Below are 24,359 nucleotides of genomic sequence, written 5' to 3'. Positions count from 1 at the left end.
TTCATTTACTCACGTTGAAGCTCTACTTTCATTTACTAATGTCTTGAAGCTCTGCTTTCATTTACTCACATTGAAGCTCTGCTTCCATTTACTAATGTCTTGAAGCTCTGCTTTCATTTACTCATGTCTTGAAGCTGTGCTTTCATTTACTCATGTCTTGAAGCTCTGCTTTCATTTACTCACATTGAAGCTCTACTTTCATTTACTCATGTCTTGAAGCTCTGCTTTCATTTACTCATGTCTTGAAGCTGTGCTTTCATTTACTCTTGTCTTGAAGCTCTGCTTTCATTTACTCATGTCTTGAAGCTCTGCTTTCATTTACTCATGTCTTGAAGCTCTGCTTTCATTTCCTCATGTCTTGAAGCTCTGCTTTCATTTCCTCATGTCTTGAAGCTCTGCTTTCATTTACTCATGTCTTGAAGCTCTGCTTTCATTTACTCATGTCCTGAAGCTCTGCTTTCATTTACTCATGTCTTGAAGCTCTGCTTTCATTTACTCATGTCTTAAAGCTGCTGCTTTTCTGTAGTTTCCATGTTTACATCATGGCAACATATTAAACCTTTCACTTTTTGTGCTGCACCGTCAGGTCTTTATCAAATGTATTTGGAGCATGCCTGTTTTCTGTACTGTTAGAATTGAGTAGCAAGCCTGTCCATAACTGAACCTCTATACTAGTGAGCCTGTGACTTCAATAGGCAAAAGCAGCCACTTAGCAACATCATCCATACATACAGTACCATGCATAGGATTGCATGCTTCAGTGGCAGTTTTGAAGCTGGGGTTTTGTGAGGAGGACAATGTTTGCCTCTTGGCTCAGCAGAGGCGAAAGCCAGCATGCTCTTTCAGAACCTCTTCACTGGGCTGCCTGAGCAGGTGGGTTCATTAGGGCCTGGTGATGGACTCCACTCCCGACTGAAGCAGGAACCAGCTCTGCACTGCAGCACCCAGCCTGTCTCCTCAGAGTCTAGCATGACACAAAGTGGTGCTCACACTGAGACATAGTGTGGGTGTAGTTTCCGCTCACAATGCCAGCTCATAGAAAGTTTCAATCAGACGGATTATCTCTCTTATCATGAGTCATTTTAGGAATGCTTTTTCAAAGTCTGTTTTTCTTAATTAAAAGATCTTCTATGGTCATGAAAGTGTTCTAGACTGTTGATGGCTTATTTACCAGCAGTCTAGAGCTGTTTCATGAATATTAGAAATGATTTTACTCCACTTTTTTATTTGTTAAATGGTATCTTACTAACATATTAATAGGGCCAATAACTGTATTTCTTTTCCTACCTCTTTTACATTGATATGAATGTAGATAAAATGAAAGCATTACCTTGGTCTAATGGTATCTGTCACATCTACGACTTTGTTGATTTTTAACGTCAGCTGATATTAGTTTTACATCCATTGCACTCAAACACAAATTACACATGTATGCGGCACACTAGCATATAATGGTGTATATCATTTTAATTGCAAACATCTACATTGCTGTGTGAGTAACTGTTAATCAACTCTGCCCATGTTTTTCAACCCTCTTCACACTTTGGAGCAGAATGTAAATACTGTGAAGTGAAGCCACCGCATACACAGTGTTTATCACTACAGCAGAGTTCCAGGCAGCTAGAGGCAGCTGCTGGACCCTTCTTAGGCAAAGTCCTACTATACAGTATTGGCACAAATGGGGCTACTTTGGGCTATTTCCAAGGATACTGCATGCCAGTTTGTCAGAAAAGAAAAATGAGATTTAAACGGAGAACAAAACATCATGGGTGACTGTTGTAGCCCTTTCATTAACTTGTTAGTTTCACTCTTTACCCTGGAGGGTTTGTTTCCCGGTTTTGGAAGAAAAGGCAACTCATTTTGCACTGCAGCAAACATTTGCAAATATACCATCTCAATGTATTATTATTTGAGTGTTCTGTATCTATTATTTTGATTGAAGATACATCAAACTACTCCCATCAGTTAGTTTCAGTTTTAATAGTGCATTCACTGTCCTTTACAGAGTCTATCTACACCTTTGGATATCTCATCTGAAAGTGAGACAACAGCAAGCCAAGAATCTAATATTGTGGAATCAGTGCAAGTTTACAGGTATGCTTTTCAAACTTTATAATGGCCAGAGTGGCCGGCAGGAAAGCAGTGCTTTTATGACAGCATCAGATTCATTGTCTGCTTGTTTGTTTGTTTGTTTGGTTTTTTTGCATTAGGAATAGACTGAAAATATCTTTATTGTAGCTGAGCTGTAAATGTATGTCTGTCATGTCCCAGGTTTAGGCTTCACAAAGTTGGTAACTTTAATCAATGGTGAAGTTTCCCTGTCAAGTGTTCTTTCATTTTCAAATTTAATATATGATATGAAATGACTATGTGTATTTGTGCTTTTTCTACTCAGATATTCAGATGAGGAAAGGCCAGAGAAAACTCTTAATCATTGTTTTGATCTTGCACAAGAAATTGCACCATTGACTTCCTCTGCATACCAGGCCAACACTCAGCCACAGAGCACCCGACACATCTTCAGCCCCGTGAGGCACACAGACTCTTACGACCCTGATGCAGATATAAGGTGCAGCAGCGCAGGCTTGTCTGAAATTAGAAGAAGGCAGCACCTTTCTATGTTTATCCACAACAATAGCTGGGGGATAGATCAGGAGAATGTCCTCAGCTTAGACTCAGACAGGACAGAGGACAGTTACCTGTCTTCAGGATTAACAAACCCTAGAGATGGGCCTGGTGGTAAGATACCAGTATGCAGGGTGAAATCAAATCCTTTTACTCAGGGCTATCCAGGGGAGGAATGTGGCCAGGGAATGATGGGAGCCTTGTGGGACCTTCGCCAGGAACACACATCACGTTCCTTGAATAACCTGGACCAGTACAGAGGGGTGCTGGACGGGCTGGAGGATCTCAGCTTCACTCGCCCTTACTGGGAACTAGCTCCAGCAAACAAAGAGCACTGGAGTGAACCTGCGGATCCCTCTCCCTTTCATCCTGCTTCTCAAGACCATGCTGGCTTCTGTTATACTGTGGAGGATCCTTACTTCTCTGCAGATATTATTGATTCCCTTGATGGATCTCAGGATGTCCTCGGGGGGTCTAGTGGAAACGCTAGTGAATGGGGGGAGGGAGCCCTTGACCACTGGACCAAGATCCCTAGTTACAACACCTCTTCATCTCGAGGTCAGTATGTCTTTGAATGGCACTTTATCAGAACACCAACCCAGCCATCCTGATAACAGGGGAAACGCAACAGAAGGTGGGTGTTATCTTAGTTTTCAAAGCGGAAATACTAAACATGGTGATCCAGCTTAGTATATCCTGAACCTTTCACAGTAACCCTTTGACTCTTTGATGAACGCTGTATCCATTATCCCCACATCTTCTAATTTATATATTGAATCTTTTTGCAGGTCTTCTTAAATGGACTTCTTATACACAAACAAGACATGAATACCCTGACTCAGATTCCTGTGAGAAACTGACTGCTTCTATTAATACATTCTTCTTAATTTTACTTCCCCCTTTTTTATATAATTTTGATGTTTCACACAATGTGACACTCTTGGAATTGCCTTTCCTTAAAGAATGTGCAACTTTGCTATAACAGCAATGTTGTCATTTACCAGCTTTTTAGAGCAATGGGTAAATAGGGAGCACTAAGCTGTTCTTCTATTAAAACTGCTGGACACTAGTGATCTCTACAGAGGCCTTGCACCAGTTTCATTTCAATATGCTTCACCATGAACCTTTACCACTGTGCCAGGCCCTCCTGCACTGCCATGCTTTTTGTCAAGGTGTGCCACGTAGGGTTCTGCGCTTTGCTTTCATAGTCACTGTACACACTTCTTCACCATGTCTTCTTTCTTAGTTTTAGCCGCTTCAGATAACCACGCTGGTGAAGAAACTCCACCACCCCTGCCAGAGCGAACTCCAGAGTCCTTTGTGTTGCCCAGCCAGTGTGGTAAGCACGCATTCAAACACACAGGCTGATTGTTACAGCTGCCTAATGGACACTCAGCACACAATGGGGGGTTGACAAATGTTAGGCAACACACAGTGTAAGCTGAGTGAAAGCTTTCTTATTCAGTATAAATAAAGATAAGCAAAACAAACAAGAGCAAGAAAAGGTGATACCCGGCTATATTTGTCCCTAAAGCCAGGGAATTCTTCTGCCAGGGTGTGATTAGTTACTTGCCTTACAGACAATTGGATGTCACAGAATTTTCTAATGTTGAATACAGATAAAACAGAGGTCATGCCAGTGGAATCACAGAACCAACTAAAAGGAAATGTGGGATTACATGAGCTTGACCCTTGCAGTCTCTCATCAAAATTTAAACTAGAAATTAAGAGTTTGGGGATCATCTTTGATCATTATCTAGCATTTGAGACTCATATTAGGGAAGTTACTAAATTATCTTTATACCATTTCAGAACTATAGCCAAACTTAGACCAATTTTTTCTGTATCCGATGTAGAGAGACTAATGCATGCCTTTGTTTCATTTAGAATTGATATTACAATGCACTTTTTTCTGGTGTCCCAAAACACGTGGTATCCCGCTTGCAGCTTGTTCAGAATACCGCCGCTAAAATTCTGACTAAACCCAGAAAAAGTGAACATATTACCCTGTTTTGGCCTCTTTACACTGGCTCCCTGTGCAGTATAGAATTGATTTTAAGATTTTGCTGTTAATTTACAAGGCCCTGAATGGATTAGCACCTAGTTATTTGCAGGAGTTACTGACCTAGGGTCAACAAAAGCAACACAGGAGGAAGGGCTTTTTCTTGTAGCGCTCCTAAATTATGGAATGCTCTGTCTTCGTTTGTCAGGGAAGCTGGGACCGTTACAAGACTAGACTAAAAATGCACTTTTATAAAATGGCTTTCTTATCTTAGTGGGTTTTAATGTAACTTTAAAATGAATGCTTTTGTATTATTATTACGTGTATACTGTTATTTAAATCTGTTATTTAAATAGTCTGATTGTGGCAGTCGTATGTGTGACATGCTATACTAATGTATTGTGGTTTGTTCTTTTTTTTGGCTGTGTACTGTATAGTGCTTTGCGATACTTTTGTATAATATGCACTATAGAAATGCAATAAATAAATAAATCAATAAATCAAAATAATGAAATAATAAGTATGTCATGTATATTTACTGCATGTTCTTTCCGGGTTTAAGTTCATGTTTGTTTCCTCAGAGCCTGCCTCTGCTGCCCAGCTTCCTGTTCCTATACGCACAGAGGAGTTTATTGAGGTTCCCAGGGACAATGGTAAGTAGTGATGGATGGGGTCTTACTCTTATCACCTTACTTCATAAATGTTGACAGTTACCAGTAAAACTTAGGATTTACTGTAACATATATACAGTGCAATGAACAAAGACATACAATGATAAGTATAACATGGTGTGAAGATTTGAGTGTGTCATTGTAATTGTATTGTAACAAGCTGTTTTCCATTTCAGTATTGTCTCTAATAACATATTTAAACTACAGTGTGACATATTACATACAGCATTGATATTGCTAGTGTAGAAATGCTGTGATGTTGACTGTGGTGTGAATCAGGTTCACACCCAGTTCCACCCTGTTCTGTCTTAACACAGTGTTGTAATCAAATCACAGGGAGGTAAGACTCGAGTCGAATCGAGTCTTTTGCTGGAGTCGAGTCACCTATCTGGCTCGAGTCAATTCGAGTCATTAGTTCTGACAGTTCGAGACTCTTTGATTTAATCAGATTCATTTTACAGGAGATTAGCAATCTACAAGTAAAAAGAAAAGGACATTTCAATTAACAATACAACATTGAGATCACAATAATGTGCTCATACTTGCCCCACTGATGTTCACCATTAAAGGTCCACAGTTTCTGCCTTGTGTTTTGTCTCCATTTCAGTGAATTCACGGTTCCTTGGCCTATTTATAAGCAGATTTTGTTATTGGGTTGAATGTACAATAATGGATACTACAAAACAAAATAATTCATTTATTTACAATTTTACTGATGGCAGCCTGAGTGTTTCACTTTTTCTCAAACCTGATAGTTTTTTTCAGAATCCTTAACCATATTAAAGGACATTTTGTGGCATTTAATTTGATATTTGATATAGAGATCTTGCTTCTAGGCCTTAAAACAGCAGCTACAAAGGAAAACAGTCCAAGTAATGCAACTGAGATGAAATCAGAGTTTAAAACCACTGCATACTCGCACATATATGATCCAGCTCAAAATCAATAAACCATTGCATACTCGCACATACATGATCCAGCTCAAAATCAGCTGTGCAAACAAACACTTTTTTTTTTTTACCGGTGTGATAATTGATCTGTTCACCCACTATGACAGAATCCACAGACCACTTCTTAAATTTCATTGATCATCTGTACCGTGTGCCAGTGGTTGTAGAAGGCTACAGGAATGTAAAAAAATAAATACAATTATTAAAGCTCCAGAGGGTTGTTTATGTGTTCATTTCTTGTACAGTGCATTATTAGGTTAAATATTTAAATTTATAGGCTTTCTGCTGCATTTAAGTTTTAAGCTTACTTAAGTAAAAATCTATTGATTGACCCACCAAGTAAGTAATTTCTTATTGATACTTGATAAGAAATAACAAAAAAGATCAAAAACGAATTAAGTTATTTTAGACACAGTTTATTTTTGTTTGGCATTTCTCAGTGCTGGCAGGATGCAGACTGCTTATCTCTCTCCCTGTCGACTCCATAGTTTTTGCGAACTCGATGAGCACAGGTACTCTAGATTTCCCTTCCATGCTGCTAACGCTCTTCTCTCTGTCTCTATGTTGTCACGTGTTCCTCTCACTCATAAAGAGGCCGGGCTTGTATACATCACAAGAAGGGTTGCGGTTACTGAAAACGAAATTGATTGTGTAATTTATTTTATCATAAAGACTATGACTCGAGTCAAGTGGAGTCTTTTGGGCCGGGACTCGAGTCGAGTCTTTTCTTGCAGGGACTCGAGTCGAGTCTTTTCTTGCAGGGCCTCGAGTCGAGTCGAGTCTTTTCTTGCAGGGCCTCGAGTTGATTCAAGTCTTTTCTTGCAGGGACTCGAGTCGAGTCGAGTCTTTTCTTGCAGGGCCTCGAGTTGATTCGAGTCTTTTCTTGCAGGGACTCGAGTCGAGTCTTTTCTTGCAGGGACTCGAGTCGAATCTTTTCTTGCAGGGACTCGAGTCGAATCTTTTCTTGCAGGGCCTCGAGTCGAGTCGAGTCTTTTCTTGCAGGGCCTCGAGTTGATTCGAGTCTTTTCTTGCAGGGACTCAAGTCGAGTCGAGTCTTTTCTTGCAGGGCCTCGAGTTGATTCGAGTCTTTTCTTGCAGGGACTCGAGTCGAGTCTTTTCTTGCAGGGACTCGAGTCGAGTCTTTTCTTGCAGGGACTCGAGTCGAGTCAAGTCTTTTCTTGCAGGGCCTCGAGTTGATTCAAGTCTTTTCTTGCAGGGACTCAAGTCGAGTCGAGTCTTTTCTTGCAGGGCCTCGAGTTGATTCGAGTCTTTTCTTGCAGGGACTCGAGTCGAGTCTTTTCTTGCAGGGCCTCGAGTCGAGTCTTTTCTTGCAGGAACTCGAGTCGAGTCGAGTCTTTTCTTGCAGGGCCTCGAGTTGATTCGAGTCTTTTCTTGCAGGGACTCGAGTCGAGTCTTTTCTTGCAGGGCCTCGAGTCGAGTCAAGTCTTTTCTTGCAGGGCCTCGAGTTGATTTGAGTCTTTTCTTGCAGGGCCTCGAGTCGAGTCGAGTCTTTTCTTGCAGGGCCTCGAGTCGAGTCGAGTCTTTTCTTGCAGGGACTCGAGTCGAGTCTTTTCTTGCAGGGACTCGAGTCAAGTCTTTTCTTGCAGGGCCTCGAGTCGAGTTGAGTCTTTTGAGCAGGGCCTCGAGTCAAGTCGAGTCTTTTCTTGCAGGGACTCGAGTCGAGTAAAGTCTTTTGAGAAGGGACTCGAGTCGAGTCATTTGATGACAATGATTTGAGTCGAGTCAAGTCACCAAAGATTGTGACTTGTGGAGTCCCTGACTGAGTCATTACAACTCTATCTTAACCCCAGGTCAGTGCACTGAATGATCTATCTGAAATGATCTCTCTGAAGTGATCTCTCTTAAAAAGGTTCATATGAATGTTTCTTTTCACAGACTCTCACACACTCCGTGAAAGAACTCTGAAGTCATTTGTGCTCACCAGCAAAGAGAGTGAGTACTCTGAGCTGCTGAGCCTGGTAATAATCAGAGGAAAGAATGAAACAATAAGGCACTAAATAAATAACTGCTATTTTTTGCCTTTTAAAGGGCACTTTTGATTTTGCAGTGTACATGCTGCTACACACCAGATTTTTCATCGGCCGACAAGATACTTACGCAGTGACATGACCACACACACCTGAAATAACACACACACACACACACACACACAATCTGATAGATTTGAAAACGATATAAAAATTGCTATGGACAAAACTATGATCAAGACATATATTGAAGACTATATTCGTCAACATGAGTATCTCTCTGACTGTATTTCAACATAAACCATACATACCAGCAATAAATCATACATACCAGGTTTATCGAGTTCTTAAAAATAGACTCCCATATATTACCTTTCATCTCTCCAGCAAGTATCATTTATTCCTCTGTCATTTTGGATACTGCTTCGCCTTGGTGCACACTATGCATTAAAGCTGTCTCTGATTGGTCAATCCTATTTATTTTGCGTCACTCCCGCATCGCTTCTTGTGTCGCCTGTGGCGTGACAGATACTTATCAAAGGTATAGGTTCTATCGCATCGCTTCTGGTGTGTAGCGAGCTTAAGTTTCATTTACATTTCTTTAATTACTATATTGTAAAATTGCAGTTTATGCTGTGACAATGTAATCCAAATAAGACTACTACTTGAAATAGCTCATGGCTGCATGCAACCAAATAACTATTAAATTTTGATTCTGATATATAACTCCCATGAAAACAGGAAAACTGAATTGCTACCCTGCAAGATGTGCACATCACATTGGCTGAACCTGTTGACCAAACCCTCCCTCCTCTTTGTCCCAGGTTTTCTGAGCCCAGCCCTCTAGCCCCAGCCTTCCACAGACACGTTAAGAGTGGGAATGTCTTCGGAATGGTGCGGGAATCCTCAACCAAAGACCTTTTTAGAACCAGAGAAATCAATGAGCAGAAGCAAGGTAACTGACCAATGAAATCACTGAGCAGAAGCAAGGTAACTGACCAATGAAATCAATGTGCAGAAGCAAGGTAACTGACTAATGAAATCAATGAACACAAGCAAGGTAACTGACCAATGAAATCAATGTGCAGAAGCAAGGTAACTGACCAATGAAATCAATGAGCAGAAGCAAGGTAACTGACCAATGAAATCAGTGAGCAGAAGCAAGGTAACTGACCAATGAAATCAGTGAGCAGAAGCAAGGTAACTGACCAATGAAATCAGTGAGCAGAAGCAAGGTAACTGACCAATGAAATCAATGAGCAGAAGCAAGGTAACTGTGTTGACTGCTCATTCAACTCAGGAGATTCGGAACAGTGAAAACATGTAAAAGAAAAGGTACTTAATGGTGTCAATGTTTTTATTTTTCAGAGTTTAAAATTTAGAACTTCAAACCTGGGTAAGTTAAGTGCAAACCTATTTTTATTTTTTCACTGTTAATGCATGGCATCTGTGTTTACTTCCTGAAAATGTTACTTCTGATCTGTATTTAATCTACAGCTTTAATCTGCAAGGTAATGTTGTGAAATACACGTGGAGTAGCACCGGACAGCATAACTGTTAATAAACATGTGAGGCAAGGTAGCCAGATTGATTTTATGAGAGAGCTAGTATCATCATGATGCATGTCCTGACACTGCAGTTTATTGTAGCAATACTGCAGGGTCGTGCCACAGCATTGGTCTATAGCAGTTTACCGAGTCTTGTAGGGCGGCAGTGCCTTGCTGCAGGCAGGCTGTGTAATGAGTCTTGTAGGATGGCATTGCCTTGCTGCAGGCAGGCTGTGTAATGAGTCTTGTAGGATGGCAGTGCCTTGCTGCAGGCAGGCTGTGTAATGAGTCTTGTAGGATGGCATTGCCTTGCTGCAGGCAGGCTGTGTAATGAGTCTTGTAGGATGGCAGTGCCTTGCTGCAGGCAGGCTGTGTAATGACTCTTATAGTGTGGCAGTGCACTGCTGCAGGTAGGCTGTGTAATGGCCCTGTGTGGCAAAGTGGTTCACAGTGTGCAGGTGCAAGTGATCAATGAACAGACAATTATAATCCAAGTGCAAAGTTGTTTAATGGGTTTGTATGTCCAGTGTCTTTATTGTACACCCAAACGAAACACAAAACACATACACAAGTCCGTTAGTGCGTGAATTAGTGCTTGTGGTGCAAAAACAGTTATTTGTGATATAAGTGCAGTGCTGTTCTGGATTTGTGCTGGCCTCTGGCTACAGCTCCGGAACATGTTAACTGTCTAATAATAACAAGTAACAATTAGACAAAACAAACAAACAAACACTCACAATAAAGATACACCAAACACAGGTCCTTCCGGGTTCTTTTTCATTAACCAAAACGAAGGAACAGATTACGTCTCTTCGACCCCTACTAATACAGTCACTCATGACCCCTTGGTAAACGATTGCAGCGGCTCCTCCAATCCACAGCTGCCACATCATTTCCCTTCCGGGTCGATGAGTTAATGTACCGAAGCTCCGCCCCTTTTCTAAATGACCAACTTCCTTTTAACCCTCGGAACGAAGTGTCAGGCCAAGCAGTCCAGAGTACTCTGTTCCCGTTACTTAGCACCCTCACAGGTTGGGAGGGAGATTTACCACCAAGAATCATTGTCTTTCTGTCACACCCTGCAATAGATTTCTTCTGTTTGTTTCTTTTCTCAGAGTCTCCGCCTCCATCCACTCCCCCTCTACCTGAAAGAACACCAGAGTCATTTGTGCTGGCCAGTGAGTAGACAAAGACCTGGTTTCATTCCCACTCTGTTACTTTTGAGATGCTAAGCCTGTTGGTAATTAGACAACAGGAATATTTATACATTTGGCTTTTAGAATTGCATCCATGGCCTCACAACATAAGATACTTAACTCATATGCAAGGAGCTTTCTGAAAAAGAAAAAAAACTCACATTTACTAGTATGATCATATGTTTGACTGAAACCCCAGTTAGCAGACATAAAAAATACTGAATTGCTACCCTGCAAGATGCGCACATCACATTGGCTGAACCTGCTGACCAAACCCTCCCTCCTCTTTGTCTCAGGTTCTCTGAGCCCAGCCCTCCAGCCCCAGCCTTCCACAGACACGTTAAGAGTGGGAATGTCTTCGGAATGGTGCGGGAATCCTCAACCAAAGACCTTTTTAGAACCAGAGAAATCAATGAGCAGAAGCAAGGTAACTGACCAATGAAATCAGTGAGCAGAAGCAAGGTAACTGACCAATGAAATCAATGAGCAGAAGCAAGGTAACTGACCAATGAAATCACTGAGCAGAAGCAAGGTAACTGACCAATGAAATCAATGAACACAAGCAAGGTAACTGACCAATGAAATCAATGAACACAAGCAAGGTAACTGACCAATGAAATCACTGAGCAGAAGCAAGTTAACTGTGTTGACTGCTCATTCAACTCAGTAGATCCGGAACAGTGAAAACATGTAAAAGAAAAGGTACTTAATGGTGTCAATGTTTTTATTTTTCAGAGTTTAAAATTTAGAACTTCAAACCTGGGTAAGTTAAGTGCAAACATATTTTTGTTTTTTCACTGTTAATGCATGGCATCTGTGTTTACTTCCTGAAAATGTTACTTCTGGTCTGTATTTAATCTACAGCTTTAATCTGCAAGGTAATGTTGTGAAATACACGTGGAGTAGCACCGGACAGCATAACTGTTAATAAACATGTGAGGCAAGGTAGCCAGATTGATTTTATGAGAGAGCTAGTATCATCATGCTGCATGTCCTGACACTGCAGTTTATTGTAGTAATACTGCAGGGTCGTGCCACAGCATTGGTCTATAGCAGTGTACCGAGTCTTGTAGGGCGGCAGTGCACTGCTGAGGCAGGCTGTGTAATGAGTCTTGTAGGATGGCAGTGCACTGCTGCAGGTAGGCTGTGTAATGGCCCTGTGTGGCAAAGTGGTTCACAGTGTGCAGGTGCAAGTGATCAATGAACAGACAATTATAATCCAAGTGCAAAGTTGTTTAATGGGTTTGTATGTCCAGTGTCTTTATTGTACACCCAAACGAAACACAAAACACATACACAAGTCCGTTAGTGCGTGAATTAGTGCTTGTGGTGCAAAAACAGTTATTTGTGATATAAGTGCAGTGCTGTTCTGGATTTGTGCTGGCCTCTGGCTACAGCTCCGGAACATGTTAACTGTCTAATAATAACAAGTAACAATTAGACAAAACAAACAAACAAACACTCACAATAAAGATACACCAAACACAGGTCCTTCCGGGTTCTTTTTCATTAACCAAAACGAAGGAACAGATTACGTCTCTTCGACCCCTACTAATACAGTCACTCATGACCCCTTGGTAAACGATTGCAGCGGCTCCTCCAATCCACAGCTGCCACATCATTTCCCTTCCGGGTCGATGAGTTAATGTACCGAAGCTCCGCCCCTTTTCTAAATGACCAACTTCCTTTTAACCCTCGGAACGAAGTGTCAGGCCAAGCAGTCCAGAGTACTCTGTTCCCGTTACTTAGCACCCTCACAGGTTGGGAGGGAGATTTACCACCAAGAATCATTGTCTTTCTGTCACACCCTGCAATAGATTTCTTCTGTTTGTTTCTTTTCTCAGAGTCTCCGCCTCCATCCACTCCCCCTCTACCTGAAAGAACACCAGAGTCATTTGTGCTGGCCAGTGAGTAGACAAAGACCTGGTTTCATTCCCACTCTGTTACTTTTGAGATGCTAAGCCTGTTGGTAATTAGACAACAGGAATATTTATACATTTGGCTTTTAGAATTGCATCCATGGCCTCACAACATAAGATACTTAACTCATATGCAAGGAGCTTTCTGAAAAAGAAAAAAAACTCACATTTACTAGTATGATCATATGTTTGACTGAAACCCCAGTTAGCAGACATAAAAAATACTGAATTGCTACCCTGCAAGATGCGCACATCACATTGGCTGAACCTGCTGACCAAACCCTCCCTCCTCTTTGTCTCAGGTTCTCTGAGCCCAGCCCTCCAGCCCCAGCCTTCCACAGACACGTTAAGAGTGGGAATGTCTTCGGAATGGTGCGGGAATCCTCAACCAAAGACCTTTTTAGAACCAGAGAAATCAATGAGCAGAAGCAAGGTAACTGACCAATGAAATCAGTGAGCAGAAGCAAGGTAACTGACCAATGAAATCAATGAGCAGAAGCAAGGTAACTGACCAATGAAATCACTGAGCAGAAGCAAGGTAACTGACCAATGAAATCAATGAACACAAGCAAGGTAACTGACCAATGAAATCAATGAACACAAGCAAGGTAACTGACCAATGAAATCACTGAGCAGAAGCAAGTTAACTGTGTTGACTGCTCATTCAACTCAGTAGATCCGGAACAGTGAAAACATGTAAAAGAAAAGGTACTTAATGGTGTCAATGTTTTTATTTTTCAGAGTTTAAAATTTAGAACTTCAAACCTGGGTAAGTTAAGTGCAAACATATTTTTGTTTTTTCACTGTTAATGCATGGCATCTGTGTTTACTTCCTGAAAATGTTACTTCTGGTCTGTATTTAATCTACAGCTTTAATCTGCAAGGTAATGTTGTGAAATACACGTGGAGTAGCACCGGACAGCATAACTGTTAATAAACATGTGAGGCAAGGTAGCCAGATTGATTTTATGAGAGAGCTAGTATCATCATGCTGCATGTCCTGACACTGCAGTTTATTGTAGTAATACTGCAGGGTCGTGCCACAGCATTGGTCTATAGCAGTGTACCGAGTCTTGTAGGGCGGCAGTGCACTGCTGAGGCAGGCTGTGTAATGAGTCTTGTAGGATGGCAGTGCACTGCTGCAGGTAGGCTGTGTAATGGACCTGTGTGGCAAAGTGGTTCACAGTGTGCAGGTGCAAGTGATCAATGAACAGACAGACAATTATAATCCAGGTGCAAAGTTGTTTAATGGGTTTGTGTGTCTTTATTGTACACCCAAACGAAACACAAAACACTTACACAAGTCCGTTAGTGCGTGAATTAGTGCTCGTGGTGCAAAAACAGTTATTTGTGATATAAGTGCAGTGCTGTTCCGGATTTGTGCTGGCCTCTGGAGACAGCTCCGGAATGTGTTAGCTGTCTAATAATAACAAGTAACAATTAGACAAAACAAACAAACAAACACTCACGATACAGATACACCAAACACAGGTCCTTCCGGGTTCTTTTTCATTAACCAAAACGAAGGAACAGATTACGTCTCTTCGACCCCTACTAATACAGTCACTCATGACCCCTTGGTAAACGATTGCAGCCGCTCCTCCAATCCACGGCAGCCACATCATTTCCCTTCCGGGTCGATGAGTTAATGTACCAAAGCTCCGCCCCTTTTCAAAATGACCAACTTCCTTTTAACCCTCGGAACAAAGTTTCATGCCAAGCAGTCTAAGGTACTCTGTTCTCATTACTTAGTGCCCTCACAGGTTGGGAGGGAGATTTACCACCAAGAATCATTGTCTTTCTGTCACACCCTGCAATAGATTTCTTCTGTTTGTTTCTTTTCTCAGAGTCTCCGCCTCCATCCACTCCCCCTCTACCTGAAAGAACACCAGAGTCATTTGTGCTGGCCAGTGAGTAGACAAAGACCTGGTTTCATTCCCACTCTGTTACTTTTGAGATGCTAAGCCTGTTGGTAATTAGACAACAGGAATATTCATACATTTGGCTTTTAGAATTGCATCCATGGCCTCACAACATAAGATACTTAACTCATATGCAAGGATCTTTCTGAAAAAGAAAAAAAACTCACATTTACTAGTATGATTATATGTTTGATTGAAACCCCAGTTAGCAGACATAAAAAATACTGAATTGCTACCCTGAAAGATGTGCACATCACATTGGCTGAACCTGTGACCAAACCCTCCCTCCTCTTTGTCCCAGGTTCTCTGAGCCCAGCCCTCCAGCCCCAGCCTTCCACAGACACATTAAGAGTGGGAATGTCTTCGGAATGGTGCGGGAATCCTCAACCAAAGACCTTTTTAGAACCAGAGAAATCAATGAGCAGAAGCAAGGTAACTGACCAATGAAATCACTGAGCAAAAGAAATGTAACTGACCAATGAAACCCATGGAAACCTCAAAATGGAGTGAGGTAACCAGTGGTGTACCACAGGGATCAGTATTAGGTCCTCTGCTATTCCTAATCTACATTAATGACTTAGATTCTGGTATAGTAAGCAAACCTGTTAAATCTGCAGACGACACAAAATAACTGTAGTTATTGTACTGCCGCAAAGAAATCTTTTAAAAGTCAATTTAACAAAACACGGCTGTACAAAAGACCACGTTGCTTCTACTGAGCATGCCATCGTCAGTACCTTCAGCAAAGAAAAGGAAGCCATTATATCACAGGGCTTGAATTTCAGCGTGGGATCGCAGAAATCACACGTTTTCCAAGTTGCTCCCGCATCTCTGCAACTTTCAGTGCAGGAAAATCCTGCAGAGATATTTTAAGACACCAAGCTACTGTATTTACCCAATTTAGAATGCCTGAAATGGTACAACAATCTCTGAGGAAGTGGGTGTCAGAGACGAAAGCATTATGAGCCACATTCTGTGTAGTTCTGGTTAAAATAAATAAATACATAAAAATAGTGCTGGATATTTTAAGTGCAGCAATACTTTATTCTCTCGTACATGATGGATAATTGCAAAGCATACGACATGGTTTATTTAGATTTCCAGAAAGCGTTTGACAAAGTCCCGCAGAAAAGATTCATTCTCAAACTGAACGCAGTAGGGATTCAAGGAAATGCATGCACATGGATTAAATACTGAATTGCTACCCTTCATCTAGACAATGTGTGGAAGCTATAAAAAAGGCCAACAAGATGCTCGGATATATTGTAAAAAGTGTTGAATTTAAATCAAGGGAAGCAATGTTAAAACTTTACAGTGCATTAGTAAGACCTCATCTAGAATATTGTGTTCAGTTCTGGTCACCTCGTTACAAAAAGGATATTGCTGCTCTAGAAAGAGTGCAAAGAAGAGCAACCAGAATTATCCCGGGTTTAAAAGGCATGTCGTATGCAGACAGGCTTAAAGAATTGAATCTATTCAGTCTTGAACAAAGAAGACTACGCGGTGATCTGATTCAAGCATTCAAAATCCTAAAAAGTATTGACAATGTCGACCCAGGGGACTCTTTCTACCTGAAAAAATAAACAAGGACCAAGGATCACCAATGGAGATGAGATAAAGGGGCATTCAGAACAGAAAAAGGAGGCACTTTTTTACACAGAGAATTGTGAGGGTCTGGAACCTACACCCCGTCTCCATCAAAGGGCAGCGTTGCACTCTTGGGTGCTCATTCTGAACATGCATATATAGAGGATCCCTGTCTCTGCTGTCAGTGACGAAGCTTTCAGAACTGTGCAATGCAATGTACATGATGATGTGTAACAGAGGTTACAGATAGTGCAGTGCAATTCCTTTCACAGAGTCTCCTAGTAACTGCATGCTTTTCCTTCAGTGCCCCTTTCTGTTGCCCCTGTACCTACCCCTCTCAGCACAGCATCTGAATGGGTTCTCAGAGGGAATGGTAAGTAACCATGTGTAAAATCTTTTAGTTATGTGTCACGCTGCACTGCGGTGAGTTTCTAGTTGTCTTAGTTATTACCTGTCACATGTTCAGTGCCAGCCTGGTCTGGATCCTCCATACAAATTTAAAGAAGCTCCAAACCAGTGAAATCACTCAAAACTGGAGTGACAGATCTACAGAGTAGAGCCCAGTGATGATTGCAAGCATAATTTAAACATTTAAAAAGCCATTAAAATGACATCTGAATCTACTTGTTAATTGTGTATCTTTTCTATCAGGTGAACAACTACCTGGAGCTAACAGACCCCCCAACTCAGCCATGGTGCCAGTCCAGCCAGATGAGAAATCTGGTTCAAAACTGTCACTGTCTGGCTTCGCAAGGTCTAAGGTAACGAGTCATGAATGAGCTGCGTTTCAAATCTCCCCGAAACAGCTTTGAAAACGAGGCCCAACATGATTAATAATGTTTCCCTTTATACAATAAGAGAGCCGCCTTATTGTGTTAGGTGCATCACATCTCTGGTCATATCAATGTACAGTTCGGACCGCCTGTCTCAATGCATTTAAAATGCTCAATCACAATTCTAAGGGAGACTTACTTAATACACTGAAGAAGACACAAGCTGAAATATTTGTCTACTTGACTTTTATTACAGTGCGATCTTTTCATTATTACCAGCAGCATTTTTGTTTCCAATTTGTCGGATTCGTCTGCAAGTGAAAAACTGTACAAACTATTCCCTGCTCAGCCTTTAGTGCATGTAAAGGAAGGCAAATATAAAGATTTTTGGGGCACAAAATAAGAAAGACAATTGATTTTATGCCAACAAGAGTGTGTATTGGTGTTTCGAGTTTGCTTCTGAGCCATTTAATCTGTCGTGTGGCAGGGGAACCAATGTCAAGTTTGAAAACGTTAAACCTTCCTCACACAGCTGAGAAACATATTAGTCTGGGAATCAAATATCATGTTAAGATTGTCTCTTTCAAAGGCACCACAGTTATTGGATCAGTGGGTAGGGAAGTTACTAAAGTAATCCTTTTATAATTTGCTAAATTTAGGCCTATTATTTCTGAATCTGATGCTGAAATACTGATGCATGCCTTGGTTTCATCAAGAAATGATTACTGTAATGCACTTTTCTCTGGTATCCCAAAACGTGTGGTATCCTGCTTACAGCTCATTCAGAACACTGCTGCTAGAATTCTGACTAAAACCAAAACAAGTGAACATAGCCCTGTGTTGGCTTCTTTGCACTGGCTTTTAACTTCTAAGACCCTGAATGGATTTCAGTTACTCACAGGAGTAATTGACCCCGTATACTCCTACCCTCACTCTCAGATCACAGGATGCGGGGCTGCTGGTTATGCCAGGGTGAATACAAATATGTGAGGAAGGGCCTTTTCATGTGAAGCTCCTCCATTCTGGAATGCTCTGCCTTCTGCAGTCAGGGAAGCTGGGACTTGTACTGTTTTTAAGTCAAGATTGAAAACGTATTTTTACAAAATAGCTTTTCTATTTTAGTGTTCCTATTTTATAATTAAAGCTGCACTTTCTTTTTGTCCTTTTTAATCCTAATTTTAGTAAATGTTTGTTTTAGACTCTCTTAATTGTTCTATTTCTACAAACTAGCTGTTTTATAATTAAAACCACATTGTTTATCTCTTTTCTAATTTCTGTTTTATGAAATTCTGTATTAGACTGTTTTTAATGTAATGTTTTAATTGTTAATTGTGCGTGCGTGTGTGTGCATGCATGCATGCCTGCCCCTGTTTTCATTTACGTCCCAAATTCTGGGCCGCCTTGGTTTTCAGATAACGTCCCAGATTCTGGGCCGCTTTGGTTTTTAGATAACATCCCAAATTCTGGGCCGCTTTGGTTTTTAGATAACATCCCAAATTCTGGGCCACTTTGGTTTTTAGATAACATCCCAAATTCTGGGCCGCTTTGGTTTTTAGATAACATCCCAAATTCTGGGCCGCTTTGCATTTCCGAATTCAGCCCAGTTTTGGGGAATCAGCTGACAGCCGAGTTTTTAAGTCATGCATGCACAGTTTACCAGTTTACCATAAACTGGACCGTTAATTCATTTGAGAGTAACCCTTAGTACATGAATCAAAGTTCATGAATTTTTTACTCTCCCCAGAAATCTTTTTTTTTTTATGAAAAAAACAAAAATGTAAATGTTAAAAAAACGTATTTCTTATTACATGAAGAAACTACATTGCACTGAAATAGATACATGAAAATTAATTAAAGCAGTCGTTTTCCTTTATTAAAGGCTAATATTAAAACACATTTTTTGGGAAGGAAAATGGTATTTCGAAAAAAGGACATCTCGTCTTCTTATGTAACGTCCATCAGTATATTGTAGTGTTTCAGGTTATTTTTGGACAGAAATGAGACTGCAACTGTGAGTAGATGAAGGCAGTTTATTTTTACAATAATTAAATAATCACAAAATAAAATCATAAAGTGAGGGAAATTCTTTTACCCTACCCTTCCCAGTCTTTTCCCCGCCCCTCTTGTGCGCAAAACCTGAACTCCAATTCCCCTCCACACACGTGTACCACCATGCAACCCTGGCACGCACACACCACCATGCAACCCCTGCACGCATACACCCACCATGCAACCCCTGCACGCATACACCCACCATGCAACCCCTGCACGCACACACCACTATGTAACCCCTGCACGCATACACCCACCATGCAACCCCTACACGCACACACCACCATGCAACCCCTGCATGCACACACCACCATGCAACCCCTACATGCATACACCACCATGTGACCCCTGCACGCACACACCACCATGCAACCCCTGCATGCACACACCACCATGCAACCCCTACACGCACACACCACCATGCAACCCCTACACGCACACACCACCATGCAACCCCTACACGCACACACCACCATGCAACCCCTACACGCACACACCACCATGCAACCCCTGCACGCACACACCACAATGCAACCCCTACACGCACACACCACCATGCAACCCCTGCACGCATACACCCACCGTAGCAATTCTTTGCAAAATATATTTTCGGGTATTCAGCCCCATTCATGTCTATGGCAGTGTTATAAAACACATTTTCAGGCATATCTCTCGAACCCGAGCACTTAGAACCACCATTCAAAGTGATATAGACTCAGGGGAGCACCCCAAACCACCCCCTTAAACGGTGTGGTGGTTCACCCAAAAACTCATGACGAAAAAATTCACTTTACCAAGCCGTCCTGGCATTTGAACCATGAAAATGGTGACTCCTGGTGCGGGGCCCCATGGGGCCCCAATGCAAAAAAAATCAAGTTCCTTACCCCCACAGAACCCGAGATACGCCCTGTCATAAATGTCCAAAAACTACCCTTTTTGGGGTCATATCTCCATGACCCCGGGGCCTAGAAACCGGGTTGAACTTCCTAGGGTCATGTCTGGGGTCCCTCTTTCACAGAGAGCCACCCGTTTTCAAATGCTACATTTTCAACAAATTTTCACATTTGAGCTCCAGGTTGGCAAAAAAAAGTCTGAACTGGTGTCCTTTCTAGCTGGGGACATGTCGCTTGGAGGGATCGACAGGGGCCCCGAGGTGGACCTCCGTACCGATTTCCAAGTCTCGGGGACCCCCGGAACCCGAGATATAGCACCCTGAAAAATGTCTATGGGAAATCCCATTATAAAACCCCTTTGGGGCAACGCCCACCATCTGGCGGTGGGGTGGCGTTTGAACCCGTGGCCGATGTCTTTCTTTAGCTAAGACTCTTGTGTACGCAAAGAATGTCCTTCTGAGTTTGTTGGCCCAGGGGTCGTGGAGATACGGGTACGATAAGAGACCACCCCCTTCCCTATGGTAAATGCCATTATAAAAACACCATCGGGGTAAGGCTCAGCTAATGGCGGTCGTGGGTCTTACGAACTCGAAGGAACCCATTTTCTTTAACTAAGATTGTTGTGCATCTAAAAAGAGTACAGAGGCACCAATTTAAGTCCATTCCAAGTGTTTTGTGATCACAGTATCAGCTTGACTGTATCGGAGCACAGTTTTGCACCAAAAGCAAGGAGAGGCGAAAAAAAGCACTATATACCCTATTCTTTAAGATATCACTTTGCAGTGCTAATTTGAGGAATGCAACCACTTAGCAACTTGCAAATTGGTACTGCAATTTAAAGACCTGTAGTGTCAGACTGGTAGTCCCTAACTGATTCAAGTGTTTTCAGAATGATTCCTGCAAAGACTGATTTATAAGAAAAAAGAGAGATTGACAAACAGCATTTTGCTTTATATGCAGCAACGGACAACTACAAGAGGGTGTCAAACAAGCTGTGAATGTCCCAGGAGGCTACAGAGTACCTCCGAGTATGAATCCAGATGCTCGCAGTACCTGTTCTTAGATGTCCAAAACCACTGTATCGCTGTATAACTGTATACCCTATAAATATCACTTTTTATTGTGTATTTGAGGAACACAAACAATTACAAACTTCATTTGAATTGCTGTCCTATCAGAATATCAGTGTATAACTTTGCTGGGTATTGCAGTGTATGCTGGGTATCAAAAGGCCTTCACTTTTACAAAAGGCTGTCAAAATTTAAAAAAGGCCGTCAACCCAATACTTGTCTTTTTAATTCTGTGCATCCAAATACTTGTAGTTAAAAGTTTTAAGAATTAAGCCTACTGTTTGTTGTTCTGTCCTAAACCAGCAGTTTGTCACCCAGATTTATTAAATAAACGGCGGGGGGGGGGGTCATCAGATTATTCTCCATTTTATTGTAACTGATGTACCGTTCAGTTGAGCGAAAATTGTAAAGGGGTACTCGAGCTGAAACCTCCAGACAGAAGGTGTACACTTTCAAAAAAAGGTTGAATACCCCTGACCTACAGTATAAACTATCAGGAATAGATAAGGGAAATGTTGACTAATGCAATACAATAGGATTTATCTGAAGTTGTTGAAGGGCACTGGTCTCTTCAACCCAGAAGTTCTGATAAACCCCTACGCCTCACTATATATTGATGGACATTACATAAGCAAATGAGATGTCCTTTTTTTTGGTATACCATGTTCCTAAATGTTTTCTGGGAGAGTAAAAAATACATTAACTTTGATTCATGTACTAAGGGTTACTCTTAAATGAATTAACGGTCCAGTTTATGGTAAACTGTGCATGCATGACTTAGAAACTCGGCTGTCAGCTAAACAGAATATCTCAAAAACTGAATTCGAAAATGCAGAATTCGGGACGTTATCTCAAAACCAGAGCAGCCCAGAAATTGGGATGTTATCAGAGCGGCCCAGAATTTGGGACGTTATCTGCAAACCAAATCGGCCCAGAATTTGGGACATTATCTGAAAAGCAAAGCGGCCCAGAATTTGCGACGTAAATGAAAACAGGGGCAGTCTATATGTAAAAATGTGATTACATTAGAGATAAACTAATGTATCCTGTAACAAAACTGCAATAGTGTATACATTTTATATTAAAATATATCGCAAAAACAATTATAGATATATGCTACTTGAAAGAAAAAAGTACACCACCACAGAAAGCCAATTCTTACATTCGTGCATAACATGATAATTCATATAAAGTAATCACCCATAGTTTGTTATATCAGTACAGCGTAATACCACATTATATTTTAATGGAAAGGTTGTGGAAAGCAGATCTCTCTCTCTCTGATCACAATGTTAAAAATGCCTGCAAGCTTTTCCACTCGTGTGACGACATATTCATGTGACAGACATGGACCAATCAAAACGCGAGACTGTTATGCGGTTCCATCCCCAAAACCGGGCCTGTGTCATACCTCGAGATTGAACAAGAAGAACCTTTTTTTCTGTTCAAAAAGACAACATGAATACAGTCTTTACAAGAAGCTTTCAGAGCCCCCAGGCGATCAGCGTACATTTTTTTGTCTTGCTTGCTTGCTTTCACCAGTAAGTCGTTACATCGGCTTTGCTTTTAGGACTCATTAGTAAATCAACCAGGTCACTGTTTATGATCAGAGAGGAGAGAGAGAGAGAGAGAGAGAGAGAGGAGGAGAGAGAGAGAGAGAGGAGAGAGAGAGAGAGAGGAGAGAGAGAGAGAGAGAGGAGAGAGAGAGAGAGAGAGGAGAGAGAGAGGAGAGAGAGAGAGAGAGAGAGAGATGAGAGAGAGGAGAGAGAGAGAGAGAGAGGAGAGAGAGAGAGAGAGAGAGAGAGAGAGAGAGAGAGAGAGAGAGAGAGAGAGGGTTAGATACCCGGGGGGGGGGGGGGGGGGGGGGGAATTAAAAAAAAACCCACAAGCGCTGGCTTTACTCTTCAGTCCGAAAGTGCGTCACAGTCTACTAAAGGAGGTGAGCAGCTTCAAATACATGTGGTTTAATATTCACAGTGCTCCCTACTGCAATCACTCAAGCATTATTTTGTATTATCTGATTAGTCTGTGTGAAGGGGCTGCTATTCTACTATTTGTATTGGTAAGGTGCCCCACCCGCCGCCTAGTGGACAGCAGTGTATTGCAGTGTATTGAAGAAAGGGAAACTAGATGTGGCACACACACCAGATGCCGCTCTCTCTCTCTCTCTCTTTCACTTTCATATATAAAATGCCACTTTAGCTGATCTAGCGTGTATTACACACCCCTTAACCCAGACGAAAGCATCTTCACACAGACTCACAGAAAAATAGAGGTATGACAACAGGCCCCGGTTTTTGGGATGGAACCGCATAACAGTCTCGCGTTTTGATTGGTCCATGTCTGTCACATGAATATGTCGTCACACCGAGTGGAAAAGCGAGAGAGAGAGAGAGACTTTGACTTTTTAAAATCCCTTTATTCTATAAATTAGAAAACAATTATAAAAACTAAATAAAGCCAAAACAAAAAAAAAACACTGGTGCAAAAAAAAAACCATAACAAAATCCAACATTTCTCATCCCAGTTTCAAAAAATCCAGTTAAATGAGATCTTAGTCTTTCATAGTTTCTCACAAGAGCATAACAAGCTGCCCCTCCTCAGTCACGGCACCACCCCCCCCTCCCCCAATGCACCAACACGTCTCTCAAAATTGTCCAGGTTGTTGCACCATTTTAAAAATAAGCAAATTCCATCTTGATCCTTGAGACCATCAGGATCCTAAAAAACACTAATAGGATTTATAAAACCAGTGGCTAAAATCTTATTTTTTCGGGATTTTAAAATAGCTAATTTCGCCTGACCAAGGACAAAGTTAACCAATGAGCACCTATCCCTCCGTGCAAAACTATACTTTACAATAAAAACAAAAAAAAAGTTTTAGTAAAAGTAACCCCCAAGGAAGCCAGCAGGTTCTCTAAAAACAAAAAAGAAGGGCTGCAGCCGAGGGCAATCCACAAACAAATGGAAAACAGTCTCTTCCGCGGGACAGAAGGGGCACTGGACACGACCCCCCGGTTCCACTCGGCTAAGATAACGGTTTGTGGCAAAAATGCCATGCAGCACTCTCCACTGCAGGTCTCGGAGCGCTTAGGCAAGGGAAGCTTATACAGCACCCTCCAGGCAGGAACTTTCATCAACAGGGACACTAAGGTGAGCCCTCA

The 24,359-nt window shown here is 41.6% G+C and overlaps 1 protein-coding gene across 1 annotated transcript in view; it reads left to right on the top strand.

The window, feature by feature from the left end:
- The window catches only part of LOC117395374 (tyrosine-protein phosphatase non-receptor type 22-like), a 41,007-nt gene that overhangs the window by 13,958 nt on the left and 2,690 nt on the right, over nt 1–24,359 (top strand). The window contains exons 12-26 of the mRNA XM_059004992.1: nt 2,006–2,094; nt 2,396–3,183; nt 3,414–3,473; nt 3,872–3,964; nt 5,209–5,280; nt 10,899–10,961; nt 11,276–11,406; nt 11,715–11,742; nt 12,824–12,886; nt 13,201–13,331; nt 13,640–13,667; nt 14,746–14,808; nt 15,122–15,252; nt 16,712–16,780; nt 17,059–17,168. Coding sequence (XP_058860975.1) covers nt 2,006–2,094; nt 2,396–3,183; nt 3,414–3,473; nt 3,872–3,964; nt 5,209–5,280; nt 10,899–10,961; nt 11,276–11,406; nt 11,715–11,742; nt 12,824–12,886; nt 13,201–13,331; nt 13,640–13,667; nt 14,746–14,808; nt 15,122–15,252; nt 16,712–16,780; nt 17,059–17,168 — 1,919 coding nt within the window. The remainder of the gene's footprint in view (nt 1–2,005; nt 2,095–2,395; nt 3,184–3,413; nt 3,474–3,871; nt 3,965–5,208; nt 5,281–10,898; nt 10,962–11,275; nt 11,407–11,714; nt 11,743–12,823; nt 12,887–13,200; nt 13,332–13,639; nt 13,668–14,745; nt 14,809–15,121; nt 15,253–16,711; nt 16,781–17,058; nt 17,169–24,359) is intronic.

Source organism: Acipenser ruthenus, chromosome 30 (assembly GCF_902713425.1).
Source record: "Acipenser ruthenus chromosome 30, fAciRut3.2 maternal haplotype, whole genome shotgun sequence".
NCBI lineage: Eukaryota > Metazoa > Chordata > Actinopteri > Acipenseriformes > Acipenseridae > Acipenser > Acipenser ruthenus.
Note: the sequence above shows the minus strand (reverse complement) of the source record. Positions and strands in the feature narration are given on the sequence as shown.